This window comes from Neofelis nebulosa, chromosome X (assembly GCF_028018385.1).
Source record: "Neofelis nebulosa isolate mNeoNeb1 chromosome X, mNeoNeb1.pri, whole genome shotgun sequence".
NCBI classification, from domain to species: Eukaryota; Metazoa; Chordata; class Mammalia; order Carnivora; family Felidae; genus Neofelis; species Neofelis nebulosa.
Genome location: NC_080800.1, coordinates 41314958 through 41335342, shown reverse-complemented (window position 1 = coordinate 41335342; position 20385 = coordinate 41314958). Strand labels below are relative to the sequence as shown.

The following is a 20385-nucleotide window of genomic DNA, read 5'->3' as shown; positions in this document are numbered from 1 at the left end:
TGAATTAATTATTACCTTGGGGATTGGATGATGGTGATTTTGAAAGTTTATCACTCCTTCTACATTTATTAGTTCATAGTATTCTGTAAAGTGGAGAAGAGGTTTCCTTTTATTTCCTCCTCCCCCCTTTTTCATCATCACTATGGATACATGGATTTCTTTTTTTTTTTTAATGTTTATTTATTATTGAGCGATGGAGAGATAGAGCATGAGCAGGGGAAGGGCAGAGAGAGGAGACACAGAATCTGAAGCAGGCTCCAGGCTCTGAGCTGTCCGCACAGAGCCCGATGCGGGCTCGAACTCACAAACCGCGAGATCATGACCTGAGCCAAAGTTGGATGCTCAACCGACTGAGCCACCCGGGCGCCCCAGGATACATGGATTTCTGTTGTTAAATCAATTCCGTTCATTATCCTTTGTGATGCCCAAATTATACCAAGTTTGGCCAGTGGAAAGGGATTTAAGTTGGCTCCCGTGACCTGGCATGACCTCATTAGTCTGTGAGTACTTCCTATGGGTATCTCTGGTTTTAAAAGTTATTTATATGATGTTTATTTGCTGAAATTCCTGTAACATCTGCCCATTGGTTTTAGTTCTTTTGTTTAGTCCTTTTATTTCTTCCATGTGGAATGCTGTGTTACTTAAGCACAAATATTACACTCGGGGTTGGAGCATTTCTATTAAATCACTCCACTAACATCTCATGAGCACCTAAATCGTTAATGTAGACCTGCCCATATACTCACTTCATCCCTAATCTCACACTTTAGGATGTCCATTACAATTATTGGCTCAATTTCTTTTTTTTTAATGTTTATTTATTTTTGACAGAGAGCGAGTGAACATGAGCAGGGGACGGGCAGAGAGAGAAGGAGACAGGATCCGAAGCAGGCTCCGCATTGACAGCAGCAGGCCTGATGTGGGGCTCGAGCTCACGAACCATGAGATCATGACCTAAGCCGAAGTCAGATGCTCAACCGACCGAGCCACCCAGGTGCCCCTGCTGATTCAATTTCTGAAACCTGCTGAGAGTTTAAAGGCTTGTTTTCAAGGTTCCATCAGAATGCTCCCATGTCAAAATAGTTGCATCAAAGGAACTAGGACATCTGTACTCTGAAAGCTATAAAACACTGATGAAAGAAATTGAAGATGAAACAAAGAAATGGAAAAATATGCCATGCTCGTGAACTGGAATAACCAATATAATATTGTTAAAATGTCCATACTACTCAAAGAAATCTACAGATTTAATACAATCCCTATTAAATACTAACAACATTTTTCACAGAAACTAGATTAATCTTAAAATGTGTATGAAACCACAAAAGACCCTGAATGGCCAAAGTAATCCTGAAAAAGAAGAAGAGTGGCACCTAGCTGGTTCAGTCAGAGGAGCATGCGACTCTTGATCTCGGGGTCATGAGTTCAAGCCCCATGTGGGGTGTAGAGATGACTTAAATAAATAAAACTTAAAAAAAATAAAAAGGTGAATACAGCTGGAGGTATCTCAATCTCAGATTTCAAGATATACTACACAGCTATAGATAATCAAAACAGTATGGTACTGGCACAAAAATAGACACACAGATCAATGGAATAGAGTCCAGAAATAAACCCATGCTTATATAGTCAATTAATCTATGACAAAGAAAGCAAGAATATACAATGGGGAAAAGACAGTCTCTTCAAATAGTGTTGGGAAAAGCGGACAGCTACATGCAAAAGAATGAAACTGAACCACTTTCTTTTTTTTTAATTTTTTTGAAATGTTTTTATTTATTTTTGAAGGAGAGAGAGAGAGAGAGAGAGAGAGAGAGAGAGAGAGAGACAGAGCATGAGCAGGGGAGGAGCAGAGAGAGAGAGGGAGACACAGAATTCGAAGCAGGCTCCAGGCTCTAAGCTGTCAGCACAGAACCAGATGCGGGGCTTGAACTCACAAACTGTGAGATCATGACCTGAGCCGAAGTTGGATGCTTAACCGACTGAGCCACCCAGGCGCCCCAGAAACTGGACCACTTTCTTACACCATACACAAAAATAAACTCAAAGTGGATTAAAGACCTAAATGTGAGACCTGAAACCATAAAACTAGTAGAAGACATAGGCAGTCATTTCTTTGACATCAGCCATAGAAACATTTTTCTAGGTGTGTTTCCTCAGGCAAGAAAAACAAAAGCAACAAAGTAAAAAGGCAGCCTACTGAATGAGAGGAGATGTTTGCAGATGAATATCTGATAAGGGGCTAATATCCAAAATATATAAAGTTCCTATGCAACTCAACAGCAAAAAGTGAAATAACCCAATTAAAAATGTACAGAGGACCTGAACAGACATTTTTCCAAAGAGGACATACAGATGACCAACAGACACATGAAAAGATGCTCAATATCACTGATCATCAGGAAAACGCAAATTAAAACCACAATGAGATATCACCTTACACCTGTCAGAATGGCTAAAATCGAAAGCACAAGAAATAACAAGCATTGGTGAGGATGTGGGGAAAAAGGAACCCTCAGGCACTGTTGGTGGAAAGCAAACTGGTATAGCCACTGTGGAAGACCATATGGAGGTTCCTCAAAAAGTTAAAAATAGAACTTCCCTATGATCCCGTAACTGCACTTCTGCGTGTTTACCCGAAAAACACAAAAACCCTATAATTCATACATACACCTCTATGTATACATTATTTATAGCAACATTATTTATAATAGCCAAATTATGGAAGCGGCCCAAGTGTCCATCAATAGATGCATGAATAAAGGAGATGTGGGGTGTGTGTGTGTGTGTGTGTGTGTGTATGCATACATACGCACATATAACATGGAATATTACTCAACCATAAAAAGAATGAAATCTTGCCATTTGCAACATGGATGGAGCTAGAGGGTATAATACTAAGTGAAATAAGTCAGCCAGAGAAAGATAACTACCCTATGATTTTACTTATATGTGGCATTTAAGAAAACAAAAAGAAAAAAGACAAAAAAAAACCCCGGCCTCTTAAATACAGAACACTGGTGGTTGCCAAAGGGGAGGGGGAGTGGGGAAAGGAGTGAAATAGATAAAGGAGATTAAGAGTACACTTATCATGATGAGCACTGAGAAATACACAGAATTGTTGAATCGTTATGCTGTACACTTGAAACTAACATAACACTGTATGTTAATTATACTTAAAAAAAAAAAAAAAGGAGCCAGGTCATAATTTCTGATATATATACTCTTTAGTAGATGCAGGCACTGGGTTAGAGCAAATCCTTCATATTGTTACAATAACCACAAAGGTGTATGAAGTACTGTATTAATGGCTGAGTCATACCCAGCATTAGTTATTAAAATTCTCCCAACAATCCTCCAACATTTTCATATAGGTTTCACGGTTATTACAATTTACACATAAAAAGCATGTAAATGCAGACATGCCATCTTTTTAGGGTATATTCCATCAGCACGGCATATTACTACACATATTGGCTCCAGCCAGTCAAGAAAAGCCTGATGAATCTTGAGCAAACCATGTCCCTGCTCTGACGGACAAACAGAACTCTGTCCTTTAGAATCGGTATACCTTCAAATACATGTAGGCAGATATAACCCTTCAGGAGGGCACACAAATTCCAGTTCCTCTGTCTGCAGACATGTTTTCAGTATCTGAAATTTATTGGTGGCATTTGTCCACTGGGGAAAACAATCCTAATTATACATGGAAAGTTAATCATATTAAATACATAAAATAATATACCATTTTGTTTATATTTCTTATTTCCTTTCCAGTAGGGTCAAAGCACACTAAAGCAGAAAGAATCCTTATAAAGTGCTTTGTAACTCTGGGCAGGGAGAACAAAACAGTCACTCACTGTAGTACAATACAATAAGAATTAGAAATAACAAAATATATAATAATGAAATGTGACATTCAAGTACTAACATGACAGAATAGGGGGGAAAGACCTACTGCCTAATTTCTAGTTAGTTATACAGGGATTTTTGAATGATGTGAAATTCTGACTTTTTTTTTTTAATGTTTATGTTTGAGAGAGAGACACACACGCAGTGAGAGCAGGGGAGGGGCAGAGAGAGAGAGTGGGGGGAGACACAGAATCCGAAGCAGGCTCCAAGTTCTGAGCTGTCAGCACAGAGCCCAACGTGGGGCTTGAACCCAAGGACTACGAGATCATGACGTGAGCTGAAGTCGGACGCTTAACCGACTGGGTCACCCAGGTGCCCCAAAATTTTTGCCAGTTGTGAACAGTAACAGGAAAAAAAAACATAAACAAGAAAAAGAAGGCAACGTAAGAGAAATGCTAAGGGCAAGAGTAGTTCTAATCATGCATCAGGAGGATAACCACACAAGTACACCAATCATCCAGAAGGTACCTTTACTCAGCAGAGGAAGGAAGTCAGGTGCTTTCTCCCCAAAAACTCTCTGAGCATCTTCAGCTTTCATTGACACTTCCTTGGTTTGAACTAGGAAGAATCCTTTACCAACCATCTGTGGAAAATAAAGTTTCGTTTGGATTTTAAAATGAACTTCTGAGATTAAAACAGTCTTTTCCTATTCTAGCATTTTTCGACATAAAACCGTGACACAGCAGGCTGATGTTTGTTTGAATCAGCACTCTGATTCAGGGTGTTTGCTCTAACAAGTTTTCACATACGCAAGATTTTTCCAGATGGGTGCTTCTGGTTAAGAATTAGTGTGTGGTGTGTAAGGAGTTTGGTGACACATGCAAACATCCAGTGAGAATGGTTAAGTAAACTAGGGTGCATTCATCACATGATGAAATAGCACAGTTCATGAAATATACGACAAAAGGGGGAAGAGCTTAAGTAATAATTTTGAAAAGCATGATACAGATGTATACGGTATAACACAATAATAGACTACATTTATGGAGCACTTACTGTGTGCCAGGCAATTTTATGCACTTTATGTATGTGTAACACATTTAATCCTCTCGTGTGGTAGGTGCTATTATTACCCTCATTCTACAGGTGAGGAAACTAAGGCACAGAGTGGCCAAGAAATTTACCCAAGGTCACACAGCTATAAAGTAAGAGAACTGTGGGGCGCCTGGGTGGCGCAGTCGGTTGAGCGTCCGACTTCGGCCAGGTCACGATCTCACGGTCTGTGAGTTCGAGCCCCGCGTCGGGCTCTGGGCTGATGGCTCGGAGCCTGGAGCCTGTTTCCAATTCTGTGTGTCTCCCTCTCTCTCTGCCCCTTCCCCGTTCATGCTCTGTCTCTCTCTGTCCCAAAAATAAATAAAAAACGTTGAAAAAAAAATTTAAAAAAAAAAAAAAAATAAAGTAAGAGAACTGTGATTCGAACCCAGTTAATCTGCTTATAGACTAAATAAATTAAAGATTATTCCCAAAAAAACTATTCAAGATAGAGTACATTATGGATGGTTTTTAAGTTTATTTCTACTCTTCTTCATTGCTACAATACTGTACAGTGAGTACACATTGATTTTTTTTAACGTTTATTCATTTTTGAGAGACAGAGACAGAGCGTGAGCAGGGAAGGAGAGGGAGGGAGACACAGGATCTGAAGCCGTAAGTACACGTTGATTTTTGAAATAACTATGAAAGTAGTTTTTAAAACTTGCACAGAATTCAACCACTTAGTTTTTTTAGCAAAGCCTCTTGGATTTTTTTTTTAAATGTTTATTTATTTTCGAGACAGAGAGAGACAGAGCATGAACGGGGGAGGAGCAGAGAGAGAGAGGGAGACACAGAATCTGAAGCAGGCTCCAGGCTCTGAGCTGTCAGCACAGAGCCCGACGCGGGGCTTGAACTCACAGACCATGAGATCGTGACCTGAGCCGAAGTCATACGCTTAACCGACTGAGCCACCCAGGGGCCCCACCTCTTGGATTTTTAAGTATAAAAGTAGCATGCATGGGGGCGCCTGGGTGGCTCAGTCGGTTAAGCATCCAACTTCAGCTCAGGTCATGATCTCGCGGTTCATGGGTTCGAGCCCCGCGTCGGGCTCTGTGCTGACAGCTTGGAGCCTGGAGCTGCTTCGGGTTCTGTGTCTCCCTCTGCCTCTGCCCCTCCCCCTCTCTCAAAAATAAACATTAAAAAAAATTTTAAGTAACATGTATGCTCAATACAGAACACTTGAAAAATAAAAAATAGAAACAAATATGAACCAAGGTGCTATCACTCAAAGATGCCCCTGCCATATAGGTATACTTCCTTTTATCCTCCCAGTGTTCATTTTCCCCCCATTACAGAAATAACACCTGTTCATTGCAAAACCCATATAACTGCAAAAAAGAGAAGAAAGTCCTGCTCTGAATCCACTTCCTAAGAATAACCACAACTGCTAACATTTTAGTATATATAACTTCGCAGACTGAGATCTCTAAAAAAAAAAAATAATAATAATTCAGATACTTATATGATATTCTACAAACCTTCCCTTACTTGACTGTGAATACTTCCCAGCTATTCCACTATAAAGTCAGTTTTAATGGCTCATCATATTTCACCCTATGGCTACGTTATTCCATACTATTCCATCAAATTGGATTCAAACTCAAATCCTTTTTCAGAGCCTTCAATGCTGCCTCAGAAAAAAAAAGCATACATAAAAAAAGTAGCAGAAATGTGCATGGGCATCACTGCCAGGTGATGACTGCAAAGTTACTTAAAATCGCAGGAATAATCCTACCTCTGTTTCTAATTTTCTAGAGAGCTCACTACCTCTCATTTCATACTCAGACACATAAACTGACAAAAGATGATTAACTCAAAATACTGTTACCTAAAAACAAATAACGGATTATGAAACTTGATCTATTTCGATATCTCACTGCAGATATCCGGAGACTCCTTTTTCATGGAAACTCTTCTACTCTTAAAGACTTGAAAATAGTGCTTAACTACCCAACTTTAAATTATGCAATACGTTACTTCCCAACATTTCAGACCACTTTTACATTAGTTTGTCCTGTGCGTATCTGTGATGTAGCCAAGAGGAAGCAAGAAATCTGACTTTTTAGGTGAGAAAATTGAGGCCCAGTAACTTCTCTTGATTCACTCTGGAATGTGTTTTCTGCTTTATCCAGCTTCTCTGGACTTCCTAGATTAAAAAACCTCTTAGGATACATTCAATTTATAAAAATAATGTGAATCAAAATTCTGTGCTGGTCCTAGGGTTGAACATAACCAACCAGAGTCAGCAATCACAGTTCCAGTTGAGGCTGTCTTAAGGTATTTAGGTTATGGTATGAGAAAGACTCAAGGGTTGTTTGCTTGTTTTTTCCATCTCAGAATTAAGTAGCTCCTACACATATTTTCCTGGGAACTCGAGCTTCATTGAAAAAAAAAATGTAATCTCTCAGGGGGCCTGGGTGGCTCAGTCGGTTGAGCATCCGACTTCTGTTCAGGTCATGATCTCACAGTTCTCAGGTTCCAGCCCCACGTCAGGCTCTGGGCTGGCAGCTTGGAGCCTGGAGTCTGCTTCAGATTCTGTGTCTCCCTCTCCCTTTCCCTCTCTCTGCCCCTCCCCTGCTCATGTTCTGCCTCTCTCTCGCTCTCTCAAAAATAGAAATTGAAAAGAATTTTTTTTTAAAAAAGGGGGTGCCTGGGTGTTTCAGTCGGTTGGGTGGCCGGCTTCAGTTCAGGTCATGATCTCACGGTCTGTGAGTTCAAGCCCCGTGTCGGGCTCTGTGCTGACGGCTCAGAGCCTGAAGCCTGCTTCCGATTCTGTGTCTCCCTCTCTCCCTGCCCCTTCCCTGTCTGTCTCTGTCTCTCCCAAAAATAATAAACGTTAAAAAATTAAAATAAATAAAATAAGTATGTAATCTCTCTCTCTTAACATGTAAATTGGTGATCTTTTAGCATGTTTTGATACCCTCTTCACATGTACTCGGCGTCTTCTTCGTTTTGTTCTTTTTAGTCCCTAATTCTGTGCTTTCAGAACTAGAGAGGGTAAGTCCAACCCGAAAGTCCCAGGGATTTTCCTTCTAGGCTGAAGGGTGGTATCTGCCTTGACTCCCCGTACTTCCCTCACATTCCTGCTCCACCAGGCACCTGTCAACTCTCCTCTACTGCTGAGGCAGCAGAGTAGCATCGGACTTAAGGGCTGAGACTGTGGTCTACAAAGCCAGGCTGCCTGGATTTAAATCATGGCTCTGCCGTTTCCTGGCTGAGGGGCCTTTTGCCAGGTACTTACCCTCTCTGTGGCTCATTTTCCTTATCTGCAAAAAGGGAAATAAACGGCACCTATTTCATAGGTTACTCTAAGTCAAGTGAGTTACTTCATTTAAACCCCTTATAACGATGCCTGGCATATGGTGAACACTACCTAAGTGTCAGCCATTATTATTGCTGCTGTTGCGCTTTTGTTTCAAACTCTTCTGTAATCCAGAAGGACATCTAAAGAACATCATTCTTCCTGGTCGTGTTGTTTTCAAGTGCACACGACACTGTCATTTCACACATCAGATACCGCAAGTGAAAAGGTAAAGAACATATGATGACTCATGAGGAAAGATGGTGTTTGTTCTGATGGCTTTTTAAAAAATAAGCGTGCTATCCACTCCTTGTTACCCACCAAAAAGGAGTTTAACCTGAATAATGATATCTTCTGCAAACTGTATGTAGATTTAAAAAAAAAAATCACCATACAGGATAAAGCAAATACTGACTTCTCAGATGTTGGATTAACATATGTGACTAGATAGCTCGAAGGCCAGAAGTACTTTTCTGTATCTTACCAGATTCACAGCAAGTTTTTATCAGATTGGCATGAACAAAAAAGAAAATACCACAGTCTTAGATGTGCACTTTGGCTTCTGTTGTTTTGAAAACTAGATTTCAGATATGCTTTATGGATTTCAGACACGGGTTTTCTAGACTGTAGGATGTGTAGCCACAGAGAGGAGGTCATCTTTGGTGGGGCTTTTTTCCCTTATAATCTTCCTTTCGACAGAACTGTTACGATTTCTAGAAAATCCATGGGGCGCCCGGGTAGCTCAGTCAGTTGAGCATCCGACTTCGGCTCACGTCATCATCTCGCGGTTCGTGGGTTCGAGCCCCACATCGGGCTCACTGCTGTCAGCCTGTCAGTGCAGACCCTGCTTCGGATTCCCTGTCCCCCTCTCTCTGCCCCTCCCCCGCTTACACTCTCCCAAAAATAAATAAATATTTTTAAAAATCCAATCAAAAAGAGACTTGGTAAGTTTTCCATCCGCTGCTTCATTTCTGGAAGTCTGATTTTTAAATTCAAAGACTCCTTCTGAAGGATACCTGATTACTGGATAATTAATACAGCCTTCTGCTGTCTCCCCACTGGAGCACCCGCCAACGCAGGAACTGCTGCTTCCTGGAGCCCCTCATCTCCCCGTCCCCAGGTATTCTGCAAGTGGGAGCTGCTCCCGATAGAACTCCTCTCTAGTCCCAAATTCACCAAGTCCCTGATCCTGAGCCCACAAGCTGCTATCCCAGCCCCCACCCTCATTCTGACACACCAGCTGCCCCTTCACATAGCAACAGGGAAAAGGCGAGTGGCGTGGGGCTCGTTCCCACAGTCACGTCAGGGGCCAAAAGCTGTACTCTGAAATGTCTTTCCCACCTTCCCTAGCCAAACTCCTAATAAATGAGGCCAGGCTTTACTCTGCAGTACTACCTTTGTAAGCTTCCACGGCAATCATTTATTATAAAGAATGGAAGTTCTCTGGGGGCAGAGAATTTCGCCTATGTATCTCCATCTCCGGCACATGCCACATTTCATCAGCTTTAAGTTGCCGTCGATTGCAAGATGCATTTCAGATAAGCAAAAACGTGGAAAACAAATGTGCATCCTATAATCAATGAAATACGGTAACAGAGTAACTCTTCACACAGTAAGTGCTTAATAAATGCTTACTGAATTGGACTGTATTTTTAAAAGTTTCTTTGGGAAAGTATTTTGAGGCCCAGAGGACTATAACTTAAGAGCTGCCTGTATTTCTCTTTTTTTAAACATTTTATCTATTTTTGAGGGCAAGTAAGTGGAGGCAGGGCAGAGAGAGGGAGAGAGAGGATCCAAAGTGGGCTCTGCGCTGACAGCAGCGAGCCCACTGTGGGGCTCCAACTCCCGAAGTTCGAGTTCCTGAGCTGAAGTCGGACACCCAACTGACTGAGCCACTCAGGGGCCCCAAGGACTGCCTGTATTTCTACCAGCCAATTTGAAAAGAAAGTTCTCCAGAAAGTGGTGTGCTTCTACCTAGGTGTGTGTCTGTTTCTCTGGTCTCTCTCCTTACCTCATCAATTAGTTTTCTGGCATTTGCGATTGTATAATCGCCAGCAAATAATACCACCAAGCAGGATTCATCACTGCTCTTCGGCCTCTGACCCCGAGACACTGGAACGATACTTCTGTTGGCTTCTGTGGAAATGCGGACAGCTTTGAGCTCTTCGGTGGCAGGGAGAGGAACATGGTCTTGAACCACGGCACCTTCTGGAAGAAGGCTCCAGTTGAGTTCTCCTGACACAGGCGTGAAGTCATGAATGTTGCTCCAGGTGTTGTTGAAGATACTTAGCCCTGCGTCTTTGAACTGGAACGCTAGCTCAGGGTAGTACCACTGGAAACAGCCAAACCTGATGTTTGTGGAAGACTCAATGATGGGCTGAGTGGCACAGCACAGAAAGACTTCCAGCTTCCTACAGTCCCTCACACGGAACTGCTGGCAGGCTAACGTGCATTTGCAATCTCTGCAATTCCGGAAAAACACGCTGCCTTTCACAGGTCCCAGGAAAATCACGCAGTTAGCACAGTCATCGATAGTGATTGTAGCCGAGTGATCAAAAATATAGATGTTACAGTTCTCACAGTCTTGAATGAGGAACTGTTGTCCTGCCACTTGGCCAGGCAAGCGACCTACTGTTTCATCCTTCAGTCCGCTGAACATGTAGTCTTTTGGATCAACCTGCAGGGACAAAACACAGGCCTTGAGTATTATCAACAGCATCAGACAAATAATAGTCCGATAGACTATAGTCCGATAGTCAAGTGTCTACTGGATCCCAGGCACAATTCTTAAGTGCTAAAATCTTAAGTTCCTACTCTCCTCGACTTTGCAACATAGTAAGAAAATGAAGAGCGCAAATTATTTTTTTTCAATAAATAAAAGGAATGGGAGGGGGCAGAAGGGAGAGGAGACCATGATAAAGGAAGATTCAAGGACACATCAGCCAACCAATGTGGGGACACTGTTTGGATCCTGTTTCAACATACTAACTGTAACAATACCTTTTGGAAACGATTGGGGAAATCCTCCTACACACAGCACTTTGGATGTTATTAAGGGATATTTCAGCTCTGACCCTTTTTCTGTTTCTGATGCTTCGCTTTTTTGGTTTTTATTTTTTTAATTCAAGTATAGTTAACACATAGCATCATATTAGTTTCAGGTGTACAATATGATTCAACAATTCTATACATTATATCAGGATAAATGTGCTCTTCATCCCCTTTATCTATTTCACCCATCACCCCCCCGCCCCGGCAGCTTCCAGTTTGTTCTCCATATTTAAGAGGCTGGGTTTTTGTTGGTCTCTTTTTTTTTTTTCTTTATTCATTTGTTTTTGCTTCTCAAATTCCACAAGTGGAAATTTGAAACAGCTTCTGCTTCTCTAAAAACTTCTGAAATTGGAGATAGGCCCAGATTGAAATGTATTCCTCTATCCTTCAATAAACTGATGGATGGGTCTTAGTTTCTAAACCCCGACTGATTTCTGCATACGCTACAGAAACTGGAAGAAGCTGAAGGCACAAGAATCATTCTATGTCATAACTTGCATCTGTAAATGTGAGTCAAACATATCTTGAGCTTTTCCTACAGTGTAATTCTTCAAATGCCACCATTCCCTTCTTTTACGTATTCTAAACTAAAGCTCACATCACGTTTTAAACAGTATGCCTGGAATCCATCACATTACATATTTTAAAGTTCTAACTGACCACTCAAAATAGAGTCACAAAAAGGTCACTTTGATTTTTCCAAATTACGTTTGAGTCTACTTGCACTATTTTACCTCTTTGCAAATATTAGATTTCACGCCAAAACTGTTCATGTGCCAGAAATAGACTCCCTTACAGTAGGCAAAAATTGGATTATTCACAAAGGTTAACTTGATCATCTTGATTGTTACCAAACTAGCTTAAAGTGATTTATTCGGTATTGCACAATAAATGTACTTTTTCAGTTTTACATTACGTACTAGAAGGAGTACTCGTCTGTAGCATGAAACAATAAAAGAGGCCCTTTGTTTCCCAGTCTTAATTCTGTCACCTATAAGCAACATGATTTGGAAAAGGTGCTTGAACTTTCCAGATCTTCAGTCATTCAGCCAACACCTGACCAACACCCAAAATGAGCTAGATATTCTTTTAGGCACTAACATGAGTATGATGTTTAGTTACTTCCCATAAAAAAAAAAGTAAACACTCACCTAAACAGATGATTTAAAAACAACTTGGCTGTGCAATGCACGATGCCTAGAATATTCTGGAAACATAGAGGAGGGACTCCAGGGGTGGGGGAGGCAGGGGTGTAAGACTTCACATACGAAGTCAGAGTACACGAGCTGGAGTTCACCCCCACAAAAGGGGTGGGAGTAAAGGACCCTCCCTTCCCACACCAGGCAAAAGTGAAAGAATGAACAAAATAAAACTCATCCGAGAACGTGAGGAAAACCGAAAGCGGTTTGGTGTTTAGCTGTGATACTAGAAGGCTAGCAGATGAAGCTAGAGAGGTAGGCAGGGGCCATGTTATAAAGCCTGGAAGTCATCCGTGGGCAACAGGGTGCCACAGGAGGATTTACGTAAGGAAAATGTACATTTCGGAAAGATGACTCTGATCGGAATAAGGAGGTGGAGCACGGATCTGAAGATTGTTGCAGTCATCCAGAAAGTGCTGGAAGCAGAGTGGTAGTTGGGAGGGAAGAGGAAGACGGGATACATTTGAGAACTATTGAGGAAGTATAATCGACCGACTTGGTAATTCAATATCTGTAGGAGGGAAGGCAGAGGGACGGGTCCAAAATGATGCCTAGTTCTCTAGTCGGTGATTTTTGACTTTTCTGACTATAATCCACATTAGTAGATTCTTCAGCACAGCCCAGCACACATACTTGTGAGTGTTTGTGCATGTACACATACCGAGGAAGTAAAAGCGTCACAAATAATATTTACCCTAATTTTGTGGTAAACCCCGAATATTTTCTATTATCCCACCTCTAGGTTTGAAAAAACACTGCTCTGGTTTATGTTCTTGGATGTTGGTAGTGTCATACACACACAAAACAAACAAACAAACAAACAAACAAACAAAAAACAGAGAGAGAGAGAGAGAAAGAAAAGAAAAAATATAGAGGCAACACAGGTTTAATGTGGAAAGAAGTGTTCAAGCAGTTCTATTTCTAGGACGTTACAGGTGACGCACGTATATCAAGGTGCAATACTCCAGTTTGGTCTCTACCAAGAAACTCAACTAGCATAGCTTCTGGCTCCCCTATTGCCCAAAAGGGGCCCTTTGGGCAACCCCAAAGGGACTGAGTAAGGAAAACACCAAGAAAAGGGGAAACTATGAGAAATCCCTGTGGTACAGTGTGGGAGGATAAAATAGAAAAGGAACCTCTAGGGTTTCTGCTCTTGCTTCGTCCTCCCCTAAATCTTGAGACAACAGTATTTCTCCCACACTTGCTCGGACTCAGATCTCTGGTCAAGACTTCAGGGCAGGGCAGAGTGAATTTAGGGCAGGGCAGAAACCCTGTGCTGGTGAAGAGCTGGGAAAAAATAGGTGGGGGTGGGGGGCACCTGGGTGGCTCACTCAGTTAAGCATCTGACTCTTGATTTTGGCTCAGGTCATGATCTCACAGTTCATGGGTTTGAGCGAGTCAGGCTCTGTGCTGACAGTGTGGAGCCTGCTTGGGATTCTCCCTCTCCCTCTGCCCCTCCCTGGCTCATGCATGCTGGCACTCGCTCTCGCTCACGCGCTCTCTCTCTCTCTCCCTCTCTCTTCCCTTCTCAAAATAAATAAAAAAATAGGTAGGGACTAACTATGACAATTGCCCAGGACTTCTCCAAACCCTCATAATTGGCAGATTAAAAGCTAAGGAGTGTCTTTTTTCCCCTTCAGTTTCCTGGCTTTTATTTTATTTTTTAAAAATATAATTTATTGGGGTGCCTGGGTGGCTCAGTCGGTTAAGCGTCTGACTTAAGCTCAGGTCATGATCTCACAGTCTGTGAGTTCGAGCCCCATGTCAGGCTCTGTGCTGACAGCTCAGAGCCTGAAGCCTGCTTCTGATTCTGCATCTCCCTCTCTCTCTTCCCCTCCCCTGCTCATGCTCTCTCTCTGTCTCAAAAATAAATAAAAACATTAAAATTTTAAAAAAATAAAATATAATTTATATGTAAAACATACAGTGTATACAGTGTGCTTTTGGCTCTGGGAGTAGATTCCCATGATTCATTGCTTACATACAACAACCCAGTGCTCATTCCAAGTGCCCTCCTCAATAATGCTGCTTCTCTCAACTACTGATTAGTCAAGCAGACCAAAAAAATGAAATCAACAATAATATATAAGATCTGAACCATACCATGAGAATAAGCCTGAGTTCTGCATCCAATAAATACAGTACACTCACAGTTTTCTTAAGGACATATGAACGCTTTTTAAATAAATCATGTACTAGATCACAAAGCCTAAATAAATTTTAAATAATAGATAACTTACAGACTATGACATGGGACCAACATGTAATTAAGTTAAAAGTTAATAACAAGGGGTGCCTGGGTGGCTCAGTCGGTTGAGCATCTGACTCTTGACTTCAGCTCAGGTCATGATCCCACAGTCCTGGGTTCAAGCCCCACATTGGGCTCTGTGCTTACAGTGAGGAGCTTGCTTGGGATTCTCTCCCTCTCCCTCTCTCTCTGTCCCTCCCCTGCTCTCTCAAAATAAATAAATAAACTTAAAAAGTTAGTAACAAAAGATAATTTTAAAAATTCTTGCCTACTGGGGCGCCTGGGTGGCTCAGTCAGTTGAGCGACCGACTTCAGCTCAGGTCATGACCTCACGGTTTGTGAGTTCGAGCCCCGTGTCAGGCTCTGTGCTGACAGCTCAGAGCCTGGAGCCTGCTTCTGATTCTGAGTCTCCCTCTCTCTCTGCCCCTCCCCCACTCATGCTCTGTCTCTCTCTCTCTCTCAGAAATAAACATAAAACAATTAAAAAAAAATTCTTGCCTACTTGAAAATTTATTTTTTTATATGAAATTTATTGTCAAATTGGTTTCCATACAACACCCAGTGCTCATCCCAAAAGGTGCCCTCCTCAATGCCCATCACCCACCCTCTCTTCCCTCCCACCACCCCATCAACCCTCAGTTTATTCTGTTTTTAAGAGTCTCTTATGGTTTGGCTCCCTCCCTCTCTTTTTTTTTTTTCCCTTCCCCTCCCCCATGGTCTTCTGTTAAGTTTCTCAGGATCCACATAAGAGTGAAAACATATGGTATCTGTCTTTCTCTGTATGACTTATTTCACTTAGCATCACACTCTCCAGTTCCATCCACGTGGCTACAAAGGGCCATATTTCTTTCTTTCTCATTGCCACGTAGTACTCCATTGTGTATATAAACCACAATTTCTTTATCCATTCGTCAGTTGATGGACATTTAGGCTCTTTCCATAATTTGGCTATTGTTGAGAGTGCTGCTATAAACATTGGGGTACAAGTGCCCCTATGCATCAGCACTCCTGTATCCCTTGGGTAAATTCCTAGCAGTGCTACTGCTGGGTCATAGGGTAGGTCTATTTTTAATTTTTTGAGGAACCGCCACACTGTTTTCCAGAGCGGCTGCACCAGTTTGCATTCCCACCAACAGTGCAAGAGGGTTCCCGTTTCTCCACATCCTCTCCAGCATCTATAGTCTCCTGATTTGTTCATTTTGGCCACTCTGACTGGCGTGAGGTGATATCGGAGTGTGGTTTTGATTTGTAATTCCCTGATGAGGAGCGACGTTGAGCATCTTTTCATGTGCCTTTTGGCCATCTGGATGTCTTCTTTAGAGAAGTGTCTATTCATGCTTTGGGCAGAAAACATGAAATAGACGCCTACTTGAAAATTTAAAAAGCATACTGCTAAATAAACCATGGGTTAAAGAAGAAATCATAATCAAATCTAAAATTACTCAGAATTAAATGTTAAGACACCACATTTGGGATGCAGCAAAAATGGTGCTTTGACAGAAAGCTATAACCTTAAATAGCTATAATAAAAATACTCAAAATTAAGGAGTTAAATGCCCTTCTTAAGAAATTAGACAATACACAATAAACTTACAGAAAGTAGGAGAAAAAAGATAAAAAATAATATCAGAGGTTAATGATTGAGGTATTAAATATGTAATAGAAAACATCAGCAAAGCCAAAAATATGTTTTGCTGGGGGGGGTGGGCGGAAAAAAAAAGGAAAAAAATAGGCAAACTTCTGGAAAGAATGATCAAGGAAATAAAAACAAAACACAAATAGTATGAATGAAGAGGGGGATATCACCCTAAATAAAGTAGAGGTTAAAAAGAGAACAGCATCAACAACTATATACCAATAAGCTTTAAGAAATTTTGTCTATGAAATGAACACATCTCTTGAAAAATAACTTATCACAACTGACTCCAGAAGAAGTTAAAAGCCTAAATAAAATGCTATTACTACTACAGAAATAGAAGCAGTGGGCTAGCTAAGTGTTCCCACAAAGAAAACACCAGGCCCTGATGGTTTTATAAGCAGATTCAGATTTTATTTATCCCAGGTTTATGCAAACCTTAAAAGACAATATAAAACAAAGGAATAGTCCTAACTCGTGCTACTAGCCTTCCCAGTGAGATCCTAAGAAGAAAAACAAAGACACAGCAAAAGAAGAAAATTTAGGTTCATTTCACTCATGCCTATAGATCGGGGCGGGGGGGCAGGGGGTGGAGGTGGGGACGACAACTGCCAATTAAATCAATCCCATAAAAAGAGGAAGCACCACAACCAAGCTGGATTCATCCCGAGTTGCGTGAAAATGGTTCAATATTGGAAGATCTTTCAATGTAAGTCACTACTATGCAATAACAACTTACATTTTACTCCTAATTCTTATTGCTCTCGTATGGGACCTTTCTTCCTCAGTAGATCTGAAGTCACTTTCTGTGACTTGTCTCTGTCCTCTGATTCTCCTTTGCCCAGACAGCCTTCTCCTAGGTCTGCTTGTCCACCTGTCAAACTTTTTCTGTGAAGCTTTCCAGTTTCCTCAAACGGAAGCCTGCTCTCCCTTTTCGGAGTATCTACATTACATTAAATACCAGTCTCTGTCCCTTCCTGTGCAGTGATCTTTGGGCTGGAATCCAATAACCAATCTATTTAAAACTGAAACACCACCTCCAATACTACCTCTTTACCCTTCTTTATTTTTCTCCGAAGCACTTAGCTTCCTTTTCAGGCACTATGTGTGAATTATATTTATTATCTGTATTCTACTGGTCCTCTATTACGACATAAGCTCCATGAGGGAAGGGATTATCTGTTTTGCTCCCCCTTGTTTTCCCCCGTACCTAGCACAGTGCCTGGCACCACAGAGGCGCTCCACACATCCTTGCTGAATCCATTTAAACTACTTAATCTTTGTTACCTCGGAGTGTAACCTGAGGGAGGCAGCCCCTAGGTTTCTCTTTAATAAACAAACGTGAAGGGTAACTAAGTTTGGTAATCATACACTTCACACCCCATTCTCCAGTCTATCTCCAAAGAAGAGAGACCCTGATAAGGATCAAGAACAAAAATGATGTTCTTAGGGGCATTTAGTTAGGTCACCATTCAAGTTGGCCAACTTGAGTAGGAAGATAATTATACACAAAGCCAGGCAGAGGCACTCCTAATATCAGTCTTGGGTTTCTCCTTTTCACATTCTCTTCCCTCCCATACCTGGGGTAAAAGGAAGGTGAGGCTACCTTCCACTTGGAAGATGGGAATGGGAATGGGAATGTGGTCATGGCGCAGGCTACCAGGATCTGGATCTAGTCCAGGCCTTAAAGTGGAAAAAAGGAACATGCAAGAGTGGTTTCAGCCAGTTCTGCTTTAGGCTTTAAGGAGGGTACAAAACAATTCTCTGGTCTTCTTCAGCCTGTCACCTTGGCACTGATCCACCTCCCACAGTGGGGAGTGAGAAGAGCAAGAAAGCCATGAGTATGGGAAAAGGAGCCCAGGAGTTGGCCTGGCTCTACCAAGGCCTCAAGTTCGATGGGCAAGTGGAATCTTCAAGCTTCAGTTTATCGGTTTATGGTTTATCTCACTGTACCAGAAACTCCTTAAAACTTTGATGTGACACTCTGCGTGTATTTTCCTGGGGAATTAATTTGGGGTTCAAGGCTCTGGCCAAGTTATCTTTGTCTGAGATATGGATAGCAAGTTCAAACATTTGCAAGCACGTTTATCTAAGAATTAAGTATGTAACAAACCAGTGTTTGGATAAAAATAACAAAACAGAACAGTTAATACCTATGACTAAAAGGAATTTAGCTAATGTGTTTTGCATGCAAGTGATACATAAGATGCACGGTATTTAACGGAGAAATTTCAACTACGTTAGTTATAATTAGTACGACATCAGTAGTTGTAGTTAAGACTTGTTGCAAATGCACAAACAACATCCACTCTTAACTTTGAAATGATTGAGCTGCTATCGTAGTCTGCGCAGGAAGCCATATGGACTGAGGACTGAATACCTGTGTCATCTCAAAACTCATCTGTTGAAGCCCTAACCCCCAAGGTGATGGTATTTGGAGTTGGGCTCTTTAGGTTTAGAGGAGGTCCTGAGGGCAGGGCCTCATGATGGGATTAGTGCTCTTAGAAGGAAAGAAGGAAGGAAGAAGGGAAAAGAAAAGATCTTCCGTCTCTCTCCCTCTCTCCTTGTGTACACACTAGAGGAAAGGCCATGAGTACATAGCAAGAAGGTAACTGAATAGGAGCCAGGACGCAGGCCCTCACCAGTGAGAACCGGGAAACTTCTGGCACACTACAACTCTGGCCCAATCCCTGGAGTAAGAGACTTGACCAAACTCAAGCATGGCTTCTAGCAGCACAAAGCCCTGTCTCTAGAAGGACCCTTCAACCCCCCTCCCCCCCATTATAATTCCTGCCTGGAAAATGTTTCTGCCAGGAAAATTGACTGTTTGTTCTAGCCAATACCTGATAATGGGCCCCTGACCTCCCTTTCTTACAGCATTTACTAAAAAGAACTCACCGCTGTGAGTATGTAAGTCTTAAAATTCAGAAATCTCTTTCTCAAGGACCTGACAGCCACTCCTTTGAAATATAAATGTCAGGAAGGATAGGGCCTCTGTCTACCAGTCTCTGTGGGAGGACAGAATCCACACTTTGATAACTGAGTTAATGAACACAGCTCGTCTAATCACATTCACACTGACCAACTTTGCAATTTTCACTTCTCTGACTCTACGAAGCCCCTGCTCTCCCTGCTCCCTCATTTTCTCGATAAAATCGCTGAAATCACTTCCGCACAAATTGGAAAGGAGCTCAGCTCTGTCCCCCACTGCCAGTAGTTACTGAATAAAATCTGGTTTTGACGCTTTAACTCATGTCCAGCAATACTGACCTGTGACACCAGACACTTGATCTGCCGGCACCTTGATCTTGGACTTCCAGTCTCCAGAACCATCTGAGACATAAATTTCTCTTTAAAGCTACCTAGCCCATGCTATTTTGTGATGGCACCCTGAGGAGACTGAGACTGGTTGCCATAACAAAATAACAGATCAGGTGGCTTAAACAGCAGAAATTTATGTCTCACAGTTCTGGAGGCTGGGAAGTCCAAGATTAAGGTACCATCACAGTTGGTTGGTTTCTGGTGAGACCTCTCTCCCTGGCTTGCAGACAATGTCTGCCTTCTCACTATATCCTCACATGGCCTTCCCGAGTGAGTACGCAACAAGTTCTCTGAGGTCTCTTCTTATAAGGAACCTAATCCTATCAGATCAGGGCCCTACCTTTATGATCCCGTTTAACCTTTAATTACTTCCTTTGAGGCCCCATCTCCAAACACAGCCACAATGGGAGTTAGGGCTTCAACACATGAATTTTGAAGGGACACGGATATTTAGTCCATAACAAACGTCAATGCTGAGGAGTTAAATGTAATTTACTATTTGTCTAAGTACTTTATCTGGATACCTCAGTTCTCATAGTTACGGGGAGAAACTAACCCTCTAGCTAAAGAGTTGTATAGTATAAAATTATTCAGATTGTCAATATGGTCCACGAAGGAGAAACTTAGAGGATACTTCCTCAACAAATCTTGGAAGTTCTTCAAAACAAAAAGTAATCATAAA

General features: G+C 41.7%; 1 protein-coding gene across 1 annotated transcript in view; it reads right to left on the bottom strand.

The window, feature by feature from the left end:
* Window positions 1–20385, bottom strand: part of RP2 (RP2 activator of ARL3 GTPase) — a 56697-nt gene that overhangs the window by 17180 nt on the left and 19132 nt on the right. The window contains exons 2-3 of the mRNA XM_058712313.1: window positions 10260–10925; window positions 4381–4495 (exon numbers count right to left, since the gene is read on the bottom strand). Of these exons, the coding sequence (XP_058568296.1) occupies window positions 4381–4495; window positions 10260–10925 (781 nt within the window). The remainder of the gene's footprint in view (window positions 1–4380; window positions 4496–10259; window positions 10926–20385) is intronic.